We start from the raw sequence: 22,876 nt of genomic DNA, 5'->3' as shown, positions 1-22,876 counted from the left end.
CCCTAGGGCTTATCACGACAGGCCCTGAGGGTCACTCGTGAACTTTATCCTTACGGTATGCTGGGGAAAGTGGGAAGGTTTACCATCCCCGTTTTACAGCTGGGAGACGTGGAATGCTGCAACATTAAGTGACAGGCCCAAGGTTACAAAGGGAACCAGTGGCTGAAGCCGGATCTCCTAAGTCCCAACATTACCCACAAAAGCAGGCTTCTTACAGCCTTTCATCCCTCCTTCTCTTCCCTGGACTGCAGAAGCAGCAGGAAAAGGGGGTGTGTGCGCCTGGGTGGGAAACTACATCCCCCAGCAACCTCCGGGGCCCTCCGGCGTGTCAGTTTCATGCTGCAGCCAGGGAATTTAAAACAAAAGAGTTTCCCCCCCTCGCCTCGCCTGCCTCCTTTTGCCTGCGCCGGCGGCGGCTGTTTCCTTGCGCCTCTGCCAACCCACACCCCCCAAAGCCAGGCGGGGTCTGCCCAGGGCTGGGGGGATCTGTTCGGTGCAAAGGTGGGAGTGGAAGTGCCCGGGAGAGAGAGAGAGAGAGAGAGAGATCGGGTTACAGAAAGGAGCAGAGAGAGACGGAAAGAAAGGGGCTTGGCCAGTGACAGGGGAGGTGGGCGGAGGGTCCCTTCTCTCTCTGTCTGTTCCTCTCCCTCTGCCTTTCTTCCCCCCCCCTCCCAGGCTCTTTGTTCCCCCCCGACTCCCCTCCTCTCTCACACACCCCCCCCGCCACCACCACACACACCCTCCCCAACCCACCACCACCCCCAGCCCCCTCTCAAGTCTTTGTTAGCCATGCCTAGCCTGGTAGTATCAGGGATAATGGAAAGGAACGGGGCTTTCGGCGAGCTAGGCTGCTTCGCGGGGAGCAGCAAGGACAGGGCGCTGCTGGAGGATGACCGAGCGTTGCAGCTCGCCCTGGATCAGCTGTGCCTGCTCGGCCTGGGGGAGCCGTCCTCCTCCTCCTCCTCCTCCGCCGCGGTGGGAGCGGAGGACAGCAACAACAACAACAATAACCCGCCGCCGCCGCCGCCGCCGCCTCCTCCCCAGCCCCAGCCGCAGCAGCCGCCGGCGGCCCCGAAGACCTCCTCCGCTTCCCCCGCCGGGGCGGCCGAGACCAAGTTGTGCGCCTTGTACAAGGAGGCTGAGCTGCGGCTCAAGAGCAGCTCCAACACCACCGAGTGCGTCCCCGTGCCCAGCTCCGAGCACGTGGCCGAGATCGTGGGCAGGCAAGGTACGCGTGGGTTGGGGGGGCGTGAGGGTGGGAGATGGGGGGGGGGCTTTTGTCTGTGCCGCGAGCGTGCACTGCTCCCCTGCCCCTCCACCGAGCCACCCCACCCCCCCTCCACCTGCCTCCCCCAGGCCCCCACTCCGGATCCCTCCCTCTGCCGGCCACCCCCTCGTAGTGACACCCCCTCGTTGCTCTGCCATTTCTCCCTCCTCCCCCCGAGCTTCGCCCTCCTATTTCTTTTGTTCAGCGGGGGGGCGGGAGGGATGCGTGGAAGTGGTAAAAGTTAAACCACCCGCTCAGCTGGCATCGCCGGAGGAAACCTCCCGCGACTGCCCCTCTGTGTTACGTCGGGGGGTGGGGGTGCGCCAGGCCGGCCTCGGAGTGGGTTGCAAAGTTAAATAGTGTCCGCTTCGAGCCCCCGCCCCTCCGGCCTCCTCTCCCATTGTTAGCAACTAGGTCCATCCCTGTCCACCCAGGGGTGAATACTGGCCGCTGCAGGGGGGAACGCCCCCCCCCATTTCCAACCCCCCCCCTTTCCCTTTTCCACCCCCTCCCATTTCCCTTCCCCCCTCCTCACCTTCCAAAGTGTTTCACAATGCCACGAAACAAAGGGGGGGCATAGCTGGATGTGTCCCCCCCCGGGAGGGGGAGAAATTAAGCTGGCTACTGGGCCTCCTGCCCCGTGCTCCGGAGTGAACGGAAAGGGGGGCGGGGGGCAGGATCCGGCGTGAGTTTGTTTGCGGGTTGGTTCTGAAATCCGGAGGAATGTGAGCGCGGTCCGCCCCTGCGCCGGCTACTTTTCTGGGGGTGAAACCCGGGCGGGATCCTTCTTTGCAGGGGGAGCGGGCCAGGCTAGGAACAATCCCCTTTGTTGGGTTGTGCTGTGGCTGGGGGGAGGCGTTTTTAAGGCCTATCCAGGATTCAAATAACAGATTAATGAAAGTTGAACTCTTTCCGGAATCATGTGACTGGAGGCTTTGGAATTTAACAATCCTGCTTGTGCCTTATTCTTTATTCCCATCCTCCTTTTATTACCCCCCTCCCGGCCCCCCATCGCTGACCAGAATCTCTTTGACAGTGATGCTTTTGTTCTCTTGACGGGCTCCATTCGAAGCGAGGTAGAATGGAGGAGGGCTTAAAAAATTATATATATACCACACCCACTCCTAAGTCGTCCATCTCTTCCCCCCCCCCAGTCTTCCAAGTACAGGGAATCGCTGGAAGCCATCCGTCTGGTGCTAATGCAGGGTTAAAATTAATACGGCTGGAGAAGTTGGGGGGGCGGGGGATGGATGGTGTGGCTGAGTGGGATTTTTTTTCCCCCGAAAGAAGCAACCATGCACTGGAAGTTGACTGTTTAAAAAAAAAAACAACAACAACCTTGCAGTTCAAAACCCAAATGCCTCATCTTGGATTGCGAGTCAAAATCGCCTCAGCAGGGAGTTTGCGGTTTAACAGATGGGGTAAAGTGGAAAGGCAAACAGGGTTGGTTTCGGAGGTTGCTGCACCCCGAGGGTGATGGGAAGAGAGGGGAAGGATGATGACTAATGGTTGAGCATGGTTAAGTGGAACATGTATGGGAACAATAGGGCCTTCCATGGCTTGACTTTCTCCTGTGAAGGCGTGTTTTAGGCCTTTTGCCATCAGGGAGGTGCCTGCTGTCTTGAAAGGACCCTCGGGGGTCTGATTTAGGTGTAAACTTACGGATATGCTGCTAAAGTCAAGGGATTTCACTCTGGATTCATCCCACCATGCTCAGGATTGGGCCCAGGATTTCTGCAAAGAGATGAAATAGGGGCCAGGTGGTATGTTACTACCAAAGATCTCCCTGGGTCCACTTCTCAATCACTCCACACCATGTGCAGTTATTTACACCAGAACAAAGGGAGCATGGTCAGTAGAGTAGTATTTGCGCCAGTTGTAATGATTGCACCTGGTCCAGGGCAACGGAGAATCAGGCCCCCTTTGTTTAATAAAGTTAAAAGAGAGAGAGGTGCATTAGGCCGAATCAAAACTGGAAATGTTATCTGATGCCAGAAGGATGCCCGTGTTGTTTTCTGTCTGGGTAGCATCGCCGACCCAAACTCTGAGAGGGGTTTGTTTGGATTTGTTTTGTATGCAGCAGTGTGTGTCTTGTGAATGGAGCGATGGAAGCAAACGCAGAAACCTGCTGCAATTCTCCCGCTAGGGGTTTTGTCTGCTGGGAGGGAGGGTTGGTTCCAATGTCTGGGAAACTGGTAAGAGGCCATGGGCCAGATTCCCATCTGGGGTAAATCAGCACTGCTCCATCTAAAGTCCATGTGACGCGTTTAAATCAGTTTTACTCCGTTGAAGTCTATGCAAACACACAGGTTTATCCTAGCGGAGGATCCTTCTTTCTCTCTGGCCTCATGTTAGACCTTTGGGGTTTGTTTTGCCCTTGGAAGGTGGGGGTCAGGTTCCAAAAGGACTCAGTATCCTTTGAGGACAATGGCTGGCTGCTGGGTGTTAGGCACTTCTGAGAACCTGGCTGCTTCGGTTAGGTGAATGGGTGCCGAGTTCTTTTGAAATGCCTGCCTGGAATCTCTAGAGAACCCACTGCATGAAGATTATAAATGAGGTTCCTTGTTTAATAGAGTGGATGAAGCCAATGGAAGCTTGTGATACATGGATGCTTTCAGAGGATATCTGAGGATCAGGCGATTAAAAACCTATGGCAAAGAGCTATAAATATACATTTAAAAAATAAAATTTGTTTGAAGATTTTTAATTAAAACCTGTGATTTTTGTCTTTTCAACTTGACATTGTTCCAATTTAAAAAGTTGCAAATTTTTTTGATCTTAACAAACCCCAACTCCCCCCCCGTCAAAGTGCAACTTATTAAAAATGTACCCACGCAAGGCCTCTTTGCACACTTCTGGGAGTGCAATTTGTACGCACTCTGAGACCCCTTTACGCTGCCAGCACAATGCAAAGGGATGTTAGTGTAAATGAGAATCAAGCCCCATCTATTTTTATTTCTGAATGTTTGTAGCACTGTTTGCAAAGTAGTTTAATTTGGGGGCAGGAGGGGTGGATCCATTTTGAATGATAGACATTCCAGGAAATAAGCTGGTGCCTGGTGGGTATGCGTGTTCCATGGGAACTGTTAATATGCCCTTAAAGAGCCCGTTGCGTGTTGTAAACTGCACTTGAGTTGTGGTAGTGCCCGTTGCTGTGCAGAGGACCTCGTGAGTGATTCAAGCCCAGGCTATGTGGGTTGCAGACTTTAAAAGGGACAGGATTCTGTCACTGGGCCATTGGTGTTTTCCATGGAGAGCCTGGTTTTGTGAGAATTCAGCTGGCCAGGTACATAGAGCCCCTTCCTCCCCCATCTTGTCAGCAAGAAGCCTACATGTCTGGAGGGATGAACCACTGGCTGCCTGTTTAAATCAGAGTGGGTGGAAGGGAAATGAGAGCGGGAAAGACAGGGTGCAGAATAATGAAGCTTTTGGAGAGAGGGATTTATAAACTCCCAAATGCACAGGGATTGGAGGGGAGGCAGAATCCACTCCAGGGTCAGTACCTGGACAAACCCGGCATTCCTTTCCACAGCTGGAGTTGGAGCTGTGCTACCTAAGCAAACCCCTTGTGGCCACTGAAGGCACATACCTATTGCCTTAACCTCTGCCTGGCCCCTAGCCCCATGTTCACCATCACCATCTCTGGCCCTCTGTACCTGAAGTAGTGCAAAATTCAACTGCCCTGTGTTTGAGTAGGGCGGGTGGGGGGGAGCGCATAGAGACCCCTGGCATGTTTTTTTTTTGAGAGGGCCCTCTGAGCCTGTATTAGCCAATTCTAGGTCCCTTCCAGGCCTCCTCCTGGGTGCTTTGAGTTACTCCATGGCTTTTGTATTCCACTGTACAGCCTCTCTTTTGCCCTCACAGGTGGCTCCCCAGAGCTGCATACACTCTCAGAGTTGAACACAAGATTCATAGCACAGGGCAGGGGAGATGTTCAGTAGGTTTGCAAGTGACCTTGAAGAGCAGAGAGACCCGAGTTGCAACGGTGAAGGCTCTTGTCCCAAGGGTGTTGAGATTGTCAGGGAGAGGGACTGATGCCAGATGAGAGTGGAGGGGGAGTGAGAGGTGTGACCCCTTACTACGCAGGCCTTGGATTTTAAAAGGGTCAAAATTCTGAGCTGCTAGGACACCCGGGTTCCTCACTGGAGAGCCCAGAGCCTGTTTCTGGAAAGGCCTGAGAAAAGCACAGAGTTGCATTTTTTGCTGGTATAAATTGGTGCCACTCCTGCTCCTGGGGAAGATAGGCCGTGAGGCAAGACACCAAGGAGAGCAGTTTCTAAACTGCATCTTGAGCGGCTATGCAGTTGCATTTCTTTGTTTGTAGGGTGGGGGGATGGGGGGCGGATTAGCTTTGCTTTTTAATGCTCAGAGCAATGGGTTTGCAAACTGTGCTTTGCCCCATCTGAGAAAAGACAGCTGCGGTAAGATTTAGGGATAATAATTAATTATTATTTAATTATTGTTATTAATATTTATTATATTTGCAATGGCAGCCACGTTACTCCTTAAATCCAGAAAGACTTGCTAGCAAAGCCTCTCCCAGCCTGCTCTTACTAGCCTTGTTGTCAACCGAGACGAGATTAAGCTGCGAGGCGAGCTTAACATAAATTGTGCTTTCGTGGGGAGGTGAAGTCAAATAACAAGAGGCCCCCGTAACCCCAGGTGATTGGGCTCTTTGTGTCGTTCTGAATATGCTCTAACACCCTCGGCATTTAAAAATGGTCCGAGGGAGCCTTTTCATTGAAGTGGCCTGAGGATTAAAGCTCCTTTCGTCCACCCCCCATGTGGGGGTGTGTCTAAAAGCACCAGGGAAGCCGCTCTGGGTCAGATTCTGTTGTCTCCTCTACCATGGAAATCCCAGCTTTAGTTCTCTTGGCTGCAGCGAGGTCTGATGCTCACTCGGGCAGTGCAAAAAGGCCTTCCAGCAGGTGTAAATTGCCCAGAGAACGAGAGCAGTGTCAAGTGTAAGGGAGAATCAGGCCTTAGCTTGGTCTGGATTTACATTAGTGGACACGGGAGAGGGATCTGCCCTGGGTGGTTCTTAAGAACCTAACTAAAAAGTGCCTGGCGGGAGGGAAAAGTGGAGCTTGGAGAGACAAAGGGAATTTTCCATGTGTTGGGGCTGTCCGCTGGATGCTACTGCTGACCAAATGATCCTCACTGCAGAGTAGGCAGCTGGAATCTAGGGCAGTGGGAAAGCATGTGGCTGTTTGGTCCTTTGTCCCCTCCCTCCAGATTTTCACCCCCCATTTAGCCACCTTTGTCAGGTTTTAGCTCCTGCTGGGAGACGAGGCAAGGAGAACTGCACAGGCATGGGGAGGCTGCCAGACAAAGTCAGACGTCAGGATTGCGCCATGCGGGCACAGGAGTGACACACCCACTCTGTACGATGATGCCTTGCTGTTTGAAAAATCTGCTGCCGGGGTCGAGCTTTTCTCTAGCGCACCTTCTCTCCGCAACACAGCAAGATGGTGGTTGTTTGTGATGTCTTAGGGGAAGGGGGCATGTGTATGTGCATGTTGAATAACTTTAATCAGCTGTGCAAAAAGGCCTCAACCCCACAGCAATTCAGAAATTGCTTATTTTGTGGTGTGCTGGGTCTTTGTAGCAAAACTTGCATCAGTGGCTCACTAATCACTCCAAAGAGATTTAGTGGTTGTTAATTTGTGGTGCTGAGTGTGTGTGTGTGTGTGTTTAATACAACTTTTCATCAGCAACACAGCAAAATCTCACCCACCAGCTAATTGGTGGATGCATGTTTGTGGTGCTTTGTGTAGTTGTGTGATGAACTCAGCTCACACCAGCAACCAAATAAAAGTGTCATCACCTGGACATATTTGATAGTTGTTTATTTTACAGGCCTCTTTGTGATGACTATTAACAGACAAGGGGCCAGGTCCTCATTTTCTGTGAGTATGTAATTCACATCAGAGCAGTGCGAAGGGGCAGTGTGAATTGTGGAAATTGCTTATATCAGAAAGAGAGAGAGAGAGAGACTGTGTGTAAAGATCAATAGTGATTTGATGTCATCTGCTTATGAACTGAGGGTCTGACCCACTGGCTTCAGTGAAGTTACACCCATTTACACCATCTGAAGATCATTCATGTTGGGTTCAATGTAGCTGCACCTGTTCTGGTCTTTAGAAACTAAAAGCTGCATTTTGCTCTCTGCAAAGTTAACTTTGGATTTACACTGGTGTAAATTTCCAGTGGCCTGAGTTTCATTTGCCCTGTATCTTGTATCAGCATTTATACCCAAATGAGTACATCTGTAATTTCGATTAAAGTAGATCTTACTCAGCAGTGATCTGCTAGCAGAGTAGGGCAAAGGAATTGGTGTAAACAAGAACTGGGTCTCAATGGGATTGCACGTGTGTAAAAACAGTGTGCAAAGAGTATAGGGACATGGGTGTATAAAATGTTATCAGATCAAACTGGTAACTTGTTACATCCACACTGCATGGGTTAAGTAACTGCACTAGGTGCAGGGCAATGACAAATCAAACCCATAATTTTGACTCCACAACTTAAATGTATTTTTTGGACCAGGCGCTTACATTGGGGTAACAGAAAGGAGAATTTGACGTGTTCCGTCCCGATCTTCCAGCATTTCTAATCACTAACCTTATCCATACTTGGGACGTGGCCAGACTAGAGTTTTTAGCTCTAATTAAATGATTCCCAGTTACAACCAGTTAGCTAACTGATTTGTGCATGCAAGTCTGGACGTGCCACAAAGGTTTGTTCTGGGACAGAAAGGCTTGTGGTTTAGTGAAATAATTTAAAAATTTGTTAGGAAACAGAGTTAATTGGAGATCAATTAACTTGAGTTTAACCCCCACCCTTTCCACCCCAGCAGCCTCGTATAACCAGACAAAGGCTTATTCCCCTTCCCAATACAAAAATCTAGCTGGTAGGGATCAAATAGCTGATATTTTTTGCAGTATCTTAAAGAGTATTGCCCTATAGAAATGGGTTTTAGGTTCTCTTCTGTAATGAGTTGTACATTCTTGATAACGTATTAGGTAATTCTGCCCCTTTAATTATCGACCAAGTAGAAGGGTTTGTTGTGTGTTGTTAAAGATGAGAAAAAGCCTTGAATTACCTAAATAGGGGAGAGGAGTGTATGGGCCTTGTGGGGAAAGGGTACCACCTTTGTTGCTCAAGTCAGCTTGGATAAATAGAGCTGGCTCCTGACCCTGTTTTGTACTGCCAAGTATGGGTGTTATCACCCACTGACGTTAATGGAGATTTCACCCCCATTTACACTGGTATAGAGTGAGCTCAGGATCGGGGGTGAGCTCAGGATCAGGGCTCCATCATAGGTGTAAATGGAGACATCAAAAATAAGGACTAGCTGGATTTTTAGCTGGTGTAATTCAGCGTGGCTCCCTTGGAACTCAAGGGAACTAAGCCAGTTTTACACCGGCTGAGAATCTTTCATTGTCTTCCATGGAACTACACCAGTTCACACCAGCTGAGGATCTGGCCCACTGGACAGTGAAGGGACTTCCTGGCTTAAGGGTTGCGTATTGGTCCATCTTGTGACCCTTGATTTAAAGTTTAAAGCAAAGGTTCCTCCATCTGTCTGTCTCCACAAAGCTAGCTCTCCTGTCTGCAGGCCGCTTGGAGACCCTCGCTCCCTCCTCCCCCATCAGCTGCACCATGCGTCCTTTTGTCCGTTCCTACATCTTCCCTCCCTCTTTCTCCTGTGCTGTCTCCTTGCCTGTGTCCTTTTTGCCATTCCATGTCTCTCTCCTCCCCCTGCTCCTACCCCCACACAGTTGATCCCTGTTTGTTTGTCTGTGTCACCTCTCCCCACCCCCCACCAGCTTGTATGATCCTTGTCTACATTTGTCTCCCTTCGGTTAATGTCATGCTTTGGTCTTCTTCCATCTGCCCCCAGCAGGGAGCCCCATTCCTTTGTCTCTGCCTGAATGACCCTTTGCCTCTCCTGCTTGACTACTCCAGGCAAGGCCTCCTCAATCTCCCTCCCATCTTCTCTTAGCAGATCCAAGGTCCACCTCTGGGAAATGGATACCTGGCATGCTATTGTGGATGCAGCTCTAGCTACATAGATACCGGGGGGTTGGGCAAACATAACTTCAGTCCCATGCAGTAAGGTGGATGTTGTCGCCAAGGTAGAAATACATCATTAGCTCTATAAGGATGGAGGATATAGCTCTATAAGGATCTCCCATAGGACCTGATGGCCTCTCAGTTAATCTTACAAAGATGATAGACTAGAGACTGGGTTTTAGTTCTCTGCTTGTACGGTACCTAGCCTAATGGGACCCAGGTCCCGGACTGGTGCTGTTGCAATACAAACAGTAAATAATAATCAGTCCACGTGAGCTGTTTTAAACCTGGACTGGGCAAAGCACTGCAAATCTACTGCAGGGCACAATCTCAGTGGGGAGCAGCATCAGGCTAGAAAGCACTTAGAAGGGTTGCTAGCTGGTGTGGATTTTCTGGGAATTGCCTTGATCTTTCTCAGGGTTGCATCTAGAAAAGGCCTCCATGGGGCTCCATGAAATCGATGTCTTGGCAGAGAGATAGGTGTCATGCAGAGTTGTGCAAAGTGGCAGGGCGGGCCCCTTCGGCGGGGGGCATGACATTTTGTAAGGGGGGTGCAGCACAATCAGTCGCTGCGTCTCAGGCCGATCCCTCTCATTAAAAATGTTGAAGTAGGTTACTGTTTGTATGTGTGTGCGTTCACATTTATACACCGATTAACAAAGTTTTTACATTCTACCCACTTATTTTCTTACACATGCCATAATGGAAATGTTCATTGGTTTGGATTACAGTAGGTGGCTTCGGTGGTGGGGGAAGAGCTGCTAATTGCAGGGACAAAAAGTGGGGCCTGATGTAAAAAGTTGTAATGCGGTGTTGTCACAATACTTACGGTGCTAGACTCTGTACTGGTACATAGGAAGAGACAGGCCCTGCCCCGAACAAAGGCGTTTTACACCTGGGGAGCTGAAGTATGGAGAGGTTAAGTGACGCACAAACTCAGTCTGAGAGTTTGGGATGTAAACTCAGACTGAGCGTCAGCGTCTTAACCACCAGACCCCTTTTTTTATTTATTTACTGGGTGCTATTTAAGTGTGGGGTCACCTCATTTCACTGCAACACAGTCTAAACGCAGCCCACGTGGCCATGTTGTGCAGTGGTTTACTAGCACGAGGTCGTGGTCCAGTATGTTTTAGCCAGCCCTATTTATGCAGTGACTGAACCATATAAACAGCTTCCCAGTATTGCCCACTGACTCTGGGTACAGCTGCTATGGGGGAAATGATCCTTCGGTGGCAACTCTCAGAGCCTGGGTCAACTGATTCAGGCTCGTGGGACTTGTACTACAGAGCGAAAGCCAGTGGAGGTGTTCCAGGTTTCAGCCTGTGTGTGGGAGCAAAACCCAGCAGGGTGGTTGGGTCTTAGAGCCTGGGCTCCACCTGAACAGGCATCTCTACACTGCTATTTTTAGCACCGTCATGCAAGTCCAAGTCAATTGATGCTGCAGTTTTAAAAACAAAATTCCAGCTGTGCCCAGAGTTATCTTTACAGCCTTGCGCTAAAGGTACAGAGTTTGATCCCTCGGCTGATCTCTGGCAGCAGGAGTGTGACATTGGTGTAAATGCCTTGGTGTCTCCAGTGCACCCAGCTCAGAGAACAGCTGTTACTTATTAGGATCTATATAAATAATCATGTTCTAGTCAGTGAGCTGAGGAGTCCCAGTTCTTTGGGTACAGAGCATCTCTTTGTGGGCTGTGGTACGTTAAAGATGCAGCATCAAGGGAAGAAGAGCGATTGGAACCAGCAGGCAGTAGAAAGCAAGGAAGTGGCTTATTTTCCTGGGGAAGAGGCTACAGAGGTACTGGTGAGCAGTCTTCCAATTAAAATAATAGGTCAGAGCTGTACTGCGTTGTTCTATCAGGTGTCCTGTTGTGCCAGGTACTCCTTTGCCCTGCACCTTATGCAATCATTTGTATTGGTGCAAGACGCTGCAGTTCTGATTTGGTTCGTAGGGGTGGAAATGGCTGCACAAGGCACAGTGCACCAAAGAATAGGGCCCCCTGAAATTTGCATTAGTATTCGGGGCTAGAATGAGCTGCAGAACCTCTCTGGGTTGAACCTGATCTGCTGGGAAGGAAGATGGGTTCAGAGATTTTAAAGGGCTGAGTCTCAGGTAAGTGCCTTAATCTCTGTTTATGGGTTATATTTTGATGTGATGTCATTATGTTTTGTGCCCCTCAGTTTCATGTGGCTAAGTATATGTAGGTCCCGAATGGTGCAGATATGCACTTAGTGTGATTTACATGGGTGCTACAGACGTTAGGCTTTGAAGATCCCACTAGGCACCAACCTGGATCTTTAGGCTCCTAAATACATTTAACATCTAACCATTGGTCTATCTAGGATGCATGATTTTGGATCTCGCTGTAGTATCTGAGCTAATCAAGCATAATGGGCTTTTATCCCCATTTTACAGATGGGGAGCTGAGGCACAGGGGAAATGAAGTGTAATGTTTTCAACAGTACCAAAGTGGCTTAGGAGCTTGCCAACACAATCATTTTCAGATCTCATTCGTTTCCTGGTATAAGGCTATTTTGTCCCGTGGCCCCTTCCTATATTTAACTGCAAGGAATCTCCTTTTCCTCCCTTTGGAAAGACAGGAAGCAATGTTTGACCCAGTAAGAGGAGGTATGTAACCTTCTCTCTTTAGGCTGGTGGGTAAATTGCACCCAGGTTGTTAGTGACCAGAAGCCTCACAACTGTTCAGTGGCCTGTGTAGGATGAGTATGGTGGGTCTTAGCTTGGTTCTGTACCAGGAAAACCATCAAACTGCCTTAGCAGAGAGGCTGAATTGACAGGACGTGGGAGATGTAATTCTCCTGATGGCACGGGATTCCTCTAGCTCAGGGGTCAGCAGCCTTTCTGAGGCAGAGTGTTGAAATTTGACCTTTTGTCCTCTATGTATGGTCCTAGTGCCAGTGATACTTTTTAAAGTCACTAGTAGTCCTACTCACAACAGCTTCATTAATAAATAAATTAAGATGCAGAGCTCTGCCGTATCGTTGGCTGGTCTTTTGTTAATCCACAGGCGGCCTGGCTCTGAGCAAGCTCCCAGACGCATAGGGGAGGACGGGCAGGGCTGAGCTCCTGCCTCACGTGCCAATGAAAATCAGCTCACATGCCACTCTTGGCACCCATGCCAGGGGTTGCTGGCCCCTGCCCTAGCTTCTAGGATATGGACAGGAAGTAAAATAGCAAGAAAGCTCCCTTTGCTACCACTGGTGCCGTACCATCAGTTGCCAGGGATGTTTATTTTGCATATTTCAGTGTTGGCCTCTCTTGGTGGCAGATGCTGCAGATATGATGTAATTCCACAGAAAAACTTGGGGTGCACGGGCACCAGGGCCCAAGCATCATGAAGTCGGAGCTCTGTGCACCCTTTTACAGCAGGGCTTTGGTGAGGGGGTCGGAGCGGGTAGACTGCTACACTATACTACTGATCAAACAGTAAAGCCCAGGGATGAAGAGGTGTAGCTGCCACTCTGTGGACAGGGATGGGGGTGCAGCTGCTGGCTGCCTCCAGGCTTGGTGCTTCATTGGGAGAGGGGAAGGGTTAGTCCTCAACTAAGTGAAAAGAAGAGGGATTTCTAGCTGAGCCACAGCTTGGGACAAAAGCTGTGCATCCAGCTGGTGAGATCATGTGGCCTTGGGGCCCTAAACATGCCAAGTGACCAGCATTCCCTGTATGCTGAGCTGCCCTGGAGAGATTCAGGTGCCACCCAGCTGATTAGAAAAGTGCCCACAGCCAGCAGCATATGTTTCTGTTGGTGGTGCACATCCACACATGCCTTGGTGCACATGACAAAATTTATTATGCCCATGGGTGCAAAAAATTAGAGGGAACCCTCCTGCTACATCTACACTACAACGATCCTTCGAAAGAAGTTCTTCCAGAAAAGCTTTCCCAAAAAGACTTCTTTAGAGAGAGAGTGTCTGCACACAAAAAATCGGATCAAAAAATCAATCTGCTCTTTCAGTAGAGAGTATCCACACCGCTCCCACTCTTTCAAAAGAAGGGGGCAGGGATCGAAAACTCCAGCACCGTGAGGACTGCTCTTTCGAGAAAAGGGCCCCGGGGTGGCTATACATTTTTTTTCTGAAAGAATCTGGGAGAGGAAGATGGCTGCCAGAAAAAGTGCTGCATTCTTCTGATTTAATATCGAAAAAACGGATTTTGTGTGTAGCTGTGCCACAGGATTTTTTTGAAAGAGCCCCGGCTTTTTGGAATAAACTCGCTAGTGTAGACGTAGCCTGTCAGTGACTGGTATTTCTAGGAACTTCAGAATGCAGGTGGAGCTGATCAGCTGCAAGGTTTCAATACCGGCACTTCAGTGGCAGTGCAAGACTCACCCTGTACCCTGACACAAATGCCATGCTTGCCAACGTACTTTAACTGTACCTTGAACAGATCACCTCTGTGACTGATTGAGGCCTCTCTGCCGAGGCTGACAACAAGGGATCCAGGCACAACAGCTGTGTTTGTATCATAGGGAACTGGGCTGAGACCTACTGAACTCGTTTCTCTCAAGGAACCCGATAGCCTCCAGATGGTAAGAACACTGGGTGACTAGCAACAAGGACGGGATTTGAATAGAGAGCTTAGAGGTGAAAGGCTCCATCTGCCATCCCCCTCAAGCTTCTCAGTCCCCCGTCCAGCTTCTTTATTTCAAACGGACCAGTGCCTGGCGAGATTTGTCCCCAAAGTTGAGAGGGTTGTAGAAAGGAGTTTCGATAGAATATATGTAGAATACATGTCCCACAGGAATGCCCCCCGGAATTATTTTTCTTTTAACTTACAGAGGACACATATGTTTCTCAACCAGGAATTATCCCTTATTTTCACCTATAGCTCTGGTGTCCAGCATGCTAGCCGTTAGCCCCATGTGACTGTTTTGCTGGTTGACTGTGGTTAGCTGGCTTGAACAATAAATATATTTTCAGAATAATGTGGCTGGTTCCCTTTCGCAGCAGCCACTCTAGCAGCTGCTGCTTCAGAACTGCTTGGACACCAGAAGGTGGTCTTTTGGCTCAGGTGCTCAGGCTAGGACTTGGGGTACCTGGTTTCCTGACTCCAGCATACACTTCTGTGGCTCCCATATGCAACACACATCTCTCTATGCCTTGGTTTCCCATCAGTAAAAGAGGGATAATAAGTCTTCCTTTGTCTGTTTACATTGTAAGTGTGTCAGGGCTGGGAATGTCTCACTTTGTATTTATACAGTGCCCAGCACAATAGAGCTCAGTTTTGGAAGGGCCAGAGACACTCCCATAACAGGTAATCTCTCTATAAAACAGTGGGCTGTTTGTAATAATTGAGGGCTAGCAGGCCTACTGTAACTGCAAACCTAGCCAATGGAAAATAGATAAAAGATTTCATGAATTGTTTTAGTACCCTGTTATGTAAAATGATGTAAGAAAACATTTAAGGAGACTGAGTTATTTTAAACGGAGAGAGCTTACTGATATTACCCAAGGACTGCATTTAGATGAGCAGTGGATCAGAAATTAAAGGGCCAAAATTGGTGGTTTGGAAATAAGGCCTAATTGGTGAGCAAAATAATGAGGATGGACCATTCCACTTACACACTTAGAAAGGAACTGAACTGAGCACTGGGTGGAAAGAGAGCTGCTACAGCTATCATGGCTGCAGTGTAGGGATTTTTACCTCAGGACTCCATTAGGGACAGCTGGCCATCTTGGCTGCCCCAATGAGGACTCCAGGCTCAGATGAGTGAGATCCTGGTCTGTCTTTCCTTCTGTCCTGTCTCCCACAATGTTCCTTCTCTTTCCTCCCTCTCTTGGTTTTTTACCTCATCCTGAAGTCAACTGCATCACCCTGACTTAAGGAGAGGAGAACAGGAGAAGGACTTGACCAGATCTGTGAGATGATAGGAGGTGAAGAGGGGTTCGAAACAGCAGCTGTTGTGGTGGACCTGCTATCCTAAAGCATTTGTTCCTGAGAGACCAGTTGCCCTGTACTGAAAAAAGCACCAACAAAAGCCATATTTCCCCCATCTTGCCCCTGTGTCGGGGTGATGGTTCCCAACTCAGAGCTAAACACCAGAACTAATCCTTTCTTCCCCACCAAGGACAGAATAGAAGTCATTAAGACCAAAAGAACGGCCATACCAGGTCAGACCAAAGGTTCATCTAGTCCAGGATCCTGTCTTCCGACAGTGGCCAATGCCAGATGCCCCAGAGGGAATGAACAGAACAGGGAGTCAGCAAATGATCCCTCCTCTGTCACCTCTTCCCATCTTCTGACAGACAGAGGCCAGGGACACCCTCCCTGCCCATCCTAGCTAACAGCGACTCATACACCTATCCTCTATGAATGTATCCAGCTCTATTCTGAGCCTTTATCTAGTCTGTAACCAACATTCATAAGAGGCTTTCATTAAGTTTGTTTTGCATAATCAGTCAATCTCAGTCCCAACACTGTTTGCTGCCTTTTGATTTTTTTTGTTCCTTGTTGTGTGTTGCAGTCAATACATTTCTAACCTTTGGCATGAGTTTCCTAGCATGGTACTAAGCAGGCTCTGTATACCAAGCCCCAGAGGTCGTTTAACACCATTTAAAGCAGAACAGTGACAGGCAGGGTCCTGTTAAGACCGTTAACTCTTTGGACTCCTATAGTTCATCTAAATTAACACAACAAGACTTACCACTCCCACGCCCTGCTTCTTGATGGATGTAGCATAGCAACTCTATCTCTGTGGTGGCCTCTGCCAGTGGTCACTCCAGTGTTGCAGGGGGCTGCGCTTTGGACAGGCCACGTTTTAATTCTACCCCAGCAGGGTAACAAAGTCGATTGTCCTCACATCTGGTCCTCAGCCCAAATTCTCAGCCCCTGGGTCCTACCACCCTTCACTCGAGGCTTTAAGGCTTATCACCTTTTATCAGCAGACTTCCCAATGGCAGATTGGGAACCCAGGCCCACCATCTGCATTATCCCTTCCTCGCTTCTTCCTCCTGCTGTCTGCTTCATGCTTTCCATTGTGCTGCCTTCTAAGCTGGGATGCTCCTCTGACAGGCACCTGCGCCCTCCTTGAAACCCATCTGTTCAGGCGACCCACCTCTTTTCCACTCCTCCTCCTCACCCAGCGTTCGATGGGACCTGGACCTTCCACATACCGAGAGGGGCTGAGACTCCCTCCTTTGCAGTCTGGGCCCTGGTATTCCCTGTGGGAGTCAGTTGGCAGGAAGGGTTTGAGCCCCTCTATGCATTAGGGAGGCCGAATTCTGTGTCGCCATGGGCACCGTTCAATGCACCCTTCCTCAAGGCTCAGGCAGTGTGTAGGGAAGAGGAAATGGGTCTCAGGGGAACATGATGGGACACCTGGCCTTGGAGGGAGGAGCCAAAGGGAGGCAGGGCCCAGGTGATTTGCTGAGGGATCCACATGCTGTATTTATGTGGGGGGACAGGGGTCTCTCCCTCCCCACTCCCCAGTGTGAGTCTGAGGAAACAAGGACCCTTTAGTCCCCCGCATCCCCAGCGTGTGCCTCAGGCAGTTGGGGCCTCTCCCTTCTCCTCTCCCCAGTGTGTGTCTCAGGCAGTGGGGGTGGGTCTCATCATTCCCACCCCGGTGTGTGGCTGAGGGTTGGGGGGGGGTTCTTTCCCCCTTTCCCACTGCATGGCTGAGGGGACTGGGTGTTTTCCCTCCCCCCACAGCAGTTCATGGGCGAGGGGGAGGCCTCACTCCTCACAGGATCACTCCCTATGTAGGGCATGAAGTGAAGCCTTTCAGCCCAGTGGTTGTGCTTGGCCCCCTCCTCTCCTGGCCTGGAGCTGTTGGTCTCAAGATGGTGCCACCACCCACGTTAACAGCCTCGCCTGGCTGCTGGGCACTGAGGGGCAGGGCTGAGGTGAGGGGGGAAAAGGGGAGCAATTGTACTGGGGGCCCTGAGCTCAGGGCCCCCTAAAACTCCGGTAACGTCTGTGCAAATACAATGAAACGGAGGCGTGTAAGGCCCCGGTGAATATGATATACTAGAGCCTTCATATTTTGTCCATCACACCTGCTATGGGGCATGGCCACCCAGAGGGAAGCATGGGGCAAGGCTGCTGAGCATAAAACACTGAGCTATCCCATGTTAAGGACCTTCATTTCTGTGGGAGACCATTGGACAGCCCAAATAACCGGTCACTTTAACCGCAGGCCTGGGGGTATACAGTGTACAGATCCTGTCGTTCAGCCCCTGGCAGGGCTCGGCCTAAGTGATAAAGGGCGTTTGCATGGCTACTGACAAGATCACTAGTGGGCCTTGAGTAGGAGTTGCTTGGCTCTTGGCAGGCTGGGCCCCAGGGTAGGCCTTGAGGGGAAATTGGATGCCAGGTGGCAATTTGTGCTGAGGATGTTGGGTAGAAGACCTTTACTCTAATCCCTCTCCCTTGCTTTCTGTCTTTGCTTTACCCCTCAGGCTGCAAGATCAAAGCTCTGAGGGCAAAGACCAACACCTACATCAAGACCCCAGTGCGCGGTGAGGAGCCAGTCTTCATGGTGACGGGGCGGCGGGAGGACGTTGCCATGGCGAGGCGGGAGATCATCTCAGCAGCCGAGCACTTCTCTATGATACGGGCCTCCCGCAACAAGGCTGGCACCACCTTTGGCAGTGCCCCTACGCTGCCTGGCCAAGTCACCATCCGCGTCCGCGTCCCCTACCGTGTCGTAGGCTTGGTAGTGGGTCCCAAAGGCGCCACCATCAAGCGGATCCAGCAGCAAACCAATACCTACATCATCACACCAAGCCGGGACCGGGACCCCGTCTTCGAGATCACAGGGGCACCAGGCAACGTGGAGCGGGCCCGGGAGGAGATCGAGACCCACATCGCGGTGAGGACAGGCAAGATCCTGGAGTACAACAATGAGAATGACTTCCTATCCAGTAGCCCTGACTCAGGCATGGAGAACCGCTACTCCGAGGCGTGGCGGGTCCACACGCCTGCCCCAGGCTGCAAGCCCCTCTCCACCTTCCGACAGAATAGCCTGGGGTGCATTGGTGACTGCTCTGTGGATCCAGTCTACGAGACGCCCCGACTGAACGACCAAAATGACTTCAATTATGGTTACCTCTTTCCCAACTACGGTGTGAACAAACAAGATCTGTATTATGGGGTGCCAGAATCCGGTGCCCCCATGTGGGCTGGGCAGGAGAACACCAATCCTGTCTCTGTGCTCTTTTCTAAGCAGCAACGATCCGCCAGCACTGGTGCTGTCCATCCTAACTCACATCGTTCCCCGTCCTCTTCTATCCAAGAGCCTAACCTCTCTGGGCTCCCCAGAAGGTCTCCAGGAGAACCACTGCAAGGATTCTCCAAAATGGGAGCCAACACCACCACCCGGACATCCATTTCCAGCAGCCGGGAGTGCATGGTGTGCTTCGAAAGCGAAGTAACAGCAGCCCTGGTGCCGTGCGGCCATAACCTCTTCTGCATGGAGTGTGCTGTGCGGATCTGCGAGAGGACCGATCCAGAGTGTCCAGTTTGCCATGCTGCAGCCACTCAGGCTATTAGAATATTTTCTTAAAGAGACAGGATGGGGTGGGGGTGGGGGACCGAAATGGGGCATGTGGGGAGGGGGGAGAGTCCAATAAAAAGATGATGATGATGATGATAATGATGATGATAATAATAATAATAATAATTAATAATAATGACATCTGAAGAAGAAACGAAAGCATAAAAATAATTAATTTAAAGAAGAAAAAGAAGAAAATTATTTTACGAGCCATGTAGGTTATTTTTTAAAAAAGAAGAAGTGAATAATAATAAATTAAAATGAATAGAAAAGCCAGAAATTTTGAAGGGCAAATGATGCTCCAGCCTACGAGGTCTTTAAAACACGTACTCTGAACGCACACTTGGATCTTGCAAGCAAAGTGGTTTAGTTGTTTTTTTTCCTTTTTTTTTTTTTTTTTTTTTTTTAGTGGCGAGGCAGGACTCATAACTCCTCTGCATTGGCCAAGCTTGGTCATTTTTATTTGACCAGAGCTCGGGATGTGGGGAGAGGAGGGCTGTGGGAAGTGGGGAAGTTCCCCAACAGCTCTACCTTACCCACCCACACACCACCTTTTAACTTGGTCTGAATCCTCCTCTGTCCCTCCTGCAAGGGACATCCAATCAACCAGCAGAAGAGAGTTCAGAAAGAAAAGAAAACAGATGGCAAAGGGGGGAAAGAAGAAAGAAAAAACCCATCAACCTCTGGGAACCTGTTAGAACGAGGGCACAACTCTATTACCTCAAAGATTTTAAAAAATACAAACAAACAAAAAAAAACAGCAGCTAAAGAACTTTTATTGTTTTCCTTTTTTTCTAAAAAAAAAGAACATTGAAAAAACAAATAAAAATGACGCCGGTGAAACTGAAGAAGGTTTGGAAGAACCTGTAGGAGTCACACTGGGTGCTTAACATTTATTTTATTATTCTGAGCCACCGCAGAGTTTGGAATTTTTTTTTTTAATCCAAACAGGAATTTGTTCATCAGCCGAATCAGGAGTCACTAACAGGGTATTTCAAAACTAGTCTTGAGTTCCCATCCAAGGACGAGGATTGACTTCCACATTTCCATATTTCACTCTTCTTTGCTTTTTCCAAGTGATGCTGGCTGCAGCTGTCTACACCTGCGCGCTCACATACACACAGCTTTGTTCTTTTTTTAAGATAAATACACACACACACAAGCTAACATGCTTTTCTTTTTTTGAAAAAAGTCTACCACACCAAAACCTAAGATGATCATGCAATACAGGCGATGAGCCCATTTGAAACCAACATGCATCCTGACAGAAAGCAAAAAAAAAAAACCCAAGTTTATATGTATAATTTTGTCGTTGTTTTTAAACTGGACCAAAACTTTTGTTATCCAAAACCAAGTGGAAAATTTAATAAAAAAAAAAAAGAAGAAAGTATTTCTTTATGGACCAAAACCTCTTCAGCTGTCCTTAACCTGGATCTTCCGGAGGTTGCTACTTTTATATATTATATTTTTTTCAGAACGAAACAAAAAAAAAATTAATTGCCTTGTCAAACACCATTTTAATCATTTGAAGACTCCTGGTTTTGTTAAATCAGATACTTTTTAAACTGTTGGGACCTGGGAAAGACAGATTTCGAATCTGGCCTCGACACCAATCACAATCCAGCATCTTAATGTAATCGGGTTTGTTCAACCAGTACCTGGATGCCAAATTGCCATGGTGGCAAAGCTGCATGTGTTGGATTAACCTACCAAGTACATAAATTCCCGCCCACACTTTTTCTAACCCCCAAATTACTTCTACTCAAGAATCCTGGATCCTGATTTAGAACCTGTGGACCAAGAACCTTAGCAACTTGGCAGAGAGCTATCTACAGCCAAAAAATAAACAAAAATAGCCAGAGATGTTCCTCAAGTTACAGGAGACTTTAATTTCGTCATCATGTGCTTCCTGGAACTAACCTCTCTTCTCCATTCATTGCCACTCGCCCATTGACTGAGCCCCCTGACAATTAGTTCAAGACATCCTACGGTCACCGACGGGTGAATCGCAGACACTGAGGCGGGTCTGTGTCTGGACTCTAGTCTTGGTAAAGTTCCATATATGATCTTCAGATCTTAGCTGGAGGGGCATGAAATTTTGTATTTACAACCCTGTCTGTTGATGGTGAATTGTTATCCAAGGCAGGGGGTAGAAGGCAGTGAGAGGCTGCCCTCCTAGCTTCCGCGGTGGACGCTGATAAGAAATATTGTACTAAGGGAGATATGGTCAGGTCAAAATTATATGACCCCTCTTCTTTCCACCACAGCTTTAACAAGCCTTAAGCAGCCTCATTCACCATTGCCCTGTACCTTCTGCAGTCATTTCCTCCAGTGCAATGGAGGTGTCAAACTACTACAAAAGCATTTTAGACCCACTTGTTTGTGTTGTAATTTACATCAGTGCTGCAGGACAATGGCGAATGGTGCCTGTGGATTTCCATAGGGAAGGCTCAGCACCCCTCAAATGCTGAGGGCTTAAATGGTGCATGGGCCTTCAGCTGTCCCCTGTGCGCAGCAGTGAGATTGTTGCTACAGAGGGAACATGGCCTCAGTGAAGACTTGAGGAGTCTGGTTCTGTCCATGGCCTTTTCCACATGGGTCCAATTATAATCTGAAATCTAGATGTGTTTCCATCCCAGTGGAAGAGAAAGGAAGGTTAAAAAAGTGTTTTCTTTTTGAGGAATAACCTTTCCAATTTTGTTCCTCCAGGATAACATTTTAACCTTCCCTCTGCACCTACTTTTCCTACTGATGTCAAGAGAGTGATTGGGGGGCTGGGGAGAGAGATGGGTTGGAAATCTAACCACCCGTCCAAAGGGACATTCAGAAATATCTGTGTTTGGTAACGGATGGGATTACAACACAGCAGCTGGTGCTTCCCTGGCTGAGTCCCATGGGACCAATACCTTAGTTGAGTGACTAGTCATTATTGGCTAAGCGAAGTCTGTTCATGGTAACGTGAGCAATTTTTGGATCAATGTTTTTCCTTCGATGCCAGGTTGTGAAGAGGTTTGGGTAGGGTGGGGAAGGGTGGGAAGATACCCAGACTGGGTGCCTGGGGGTGGGATGTGGGCGGGACACGTGTTCTAGCACTGACCCTCTAGGGAAGGGTGGGGAGGAAGGTATGGGAGCTTAGCTCTTCTCCCTCTTTTATGTCCTCCCCTTTCTCAAATAATGTGACGTAAAAGCCTCCTGCATGCCGAAAATGTTAGAAGAAGCTTTCTAAAATAAAAAACGAAACCTGAACCCAAACAACTGTCCAAGTATGCCGATTGGAACCAGGAGGGGAAGCCATCTGTATTGCCTGTAGGCAGCATGTCCATCTCTCCATGGACAAGGCATTCCCAATCCAATTTCTAAATCGGCCTTTAATGAAATCTTTAGTTCCAATAACCTTTATACACACACACACACACACACACACACACACACACACGTACATATATATTAAAAGAAAGCTTGATGTAGCAGACCTAGACTATACTGAATAGCAGTATTGCAATCTGTTTTACTTTGTTCTCCCTTCCTTATGCCCCTTCTCCTGCCCCATATTTTGATGTAGCAACTTCAGAAGAAAGAGCTGCAGGTGCACCAAGAGCTACCTCTGGTTTGAGAGGGGGCTGTACTATGGGGGGGGGCCAACCTAAATCCTTAAACCCTGGGAAGGGGCATGCAACTGGTGGAATGCCCCCAGGCCCTGCCTCTTAGCAGCTCGCCAGCTTGTGGCTGAGCATAAATTTGTGTAACTTTTTTTTCTTCTTTTTAAATATATGTATATATATATATTAAAAAATCTTTTAAAAAACCCACAAAAAAATAAAAAAAAAACCAACACCACAAAAAATGCCCATGACCTTAACTATGTGCTCTGACTTATACCTTCCTGGATAGGTGACTAGAAATGGCTTGTTGGTCCCAGTTCACCAGCACTAAGGATAAAAGAAAGACATGCCCTGCTCCAATCTAATCTGTCTGTACTGGGTTTTACTTGCCAGCATACACTCAGTGTAATTT

At 48.8% G+C, this 22,876-nt stretch overlaps 1 protein-coding gene and 1 long non-coding RNA gene across 2 annotated transcripts in view; one reads left to right on the top strand and one right to left on the bottom strand.

The window, feature by feature from the left end:
* Window positions 1-1,980, bottom strand: part of LOC142003904 (uncharacterized) — a 54,420-nt gene extending 52,440 nt beyond the window's left edge. The window contains exon 1 of the long non-coding RNA XR_012642896.1: window positions 1,803-1,980. This is a non-coding gene — a long non-coding RNA (uncharacterized LOC142003904). The remainder of the gene's footprint in view (window positions 1-1,802) is intronic.
* Window positions 790-18,871, top strand: MEX3A (mex-3 RNA binding family member A). The gene is made up of 2 exons (XM_074981265.1): window positions 790-1,228; window positions 17,766-18,871. Exons 1-2 carry the CDS (start codon window positions 790-792, stop codon window positions 18,869-18,871), a joined length of 1,545 nt encoding a protein of 514 aa, XP_074837366.1.
* Window positions 18,872-22,876: the final 4,005 nt, after the last annotated feature.

This window comes from Carettochelys insculpta, chromosome 30, assembly GCF_033958435.1.
Source record: "Carettochelys insculpta isolate YL-2023 chromosome 30, ASM3395843v1, whole genome shotgun sequence".
Taxonomy (NCBI): domain Eukaryota; kingdom Metazoa; phylum Chordata; order Testudines; family Carettochelyidae; genus Carettochelys; species Carettochelys insculpta.
This window is presented reverse-complemented; position numbering and strand designations above follow the sequence as displayed.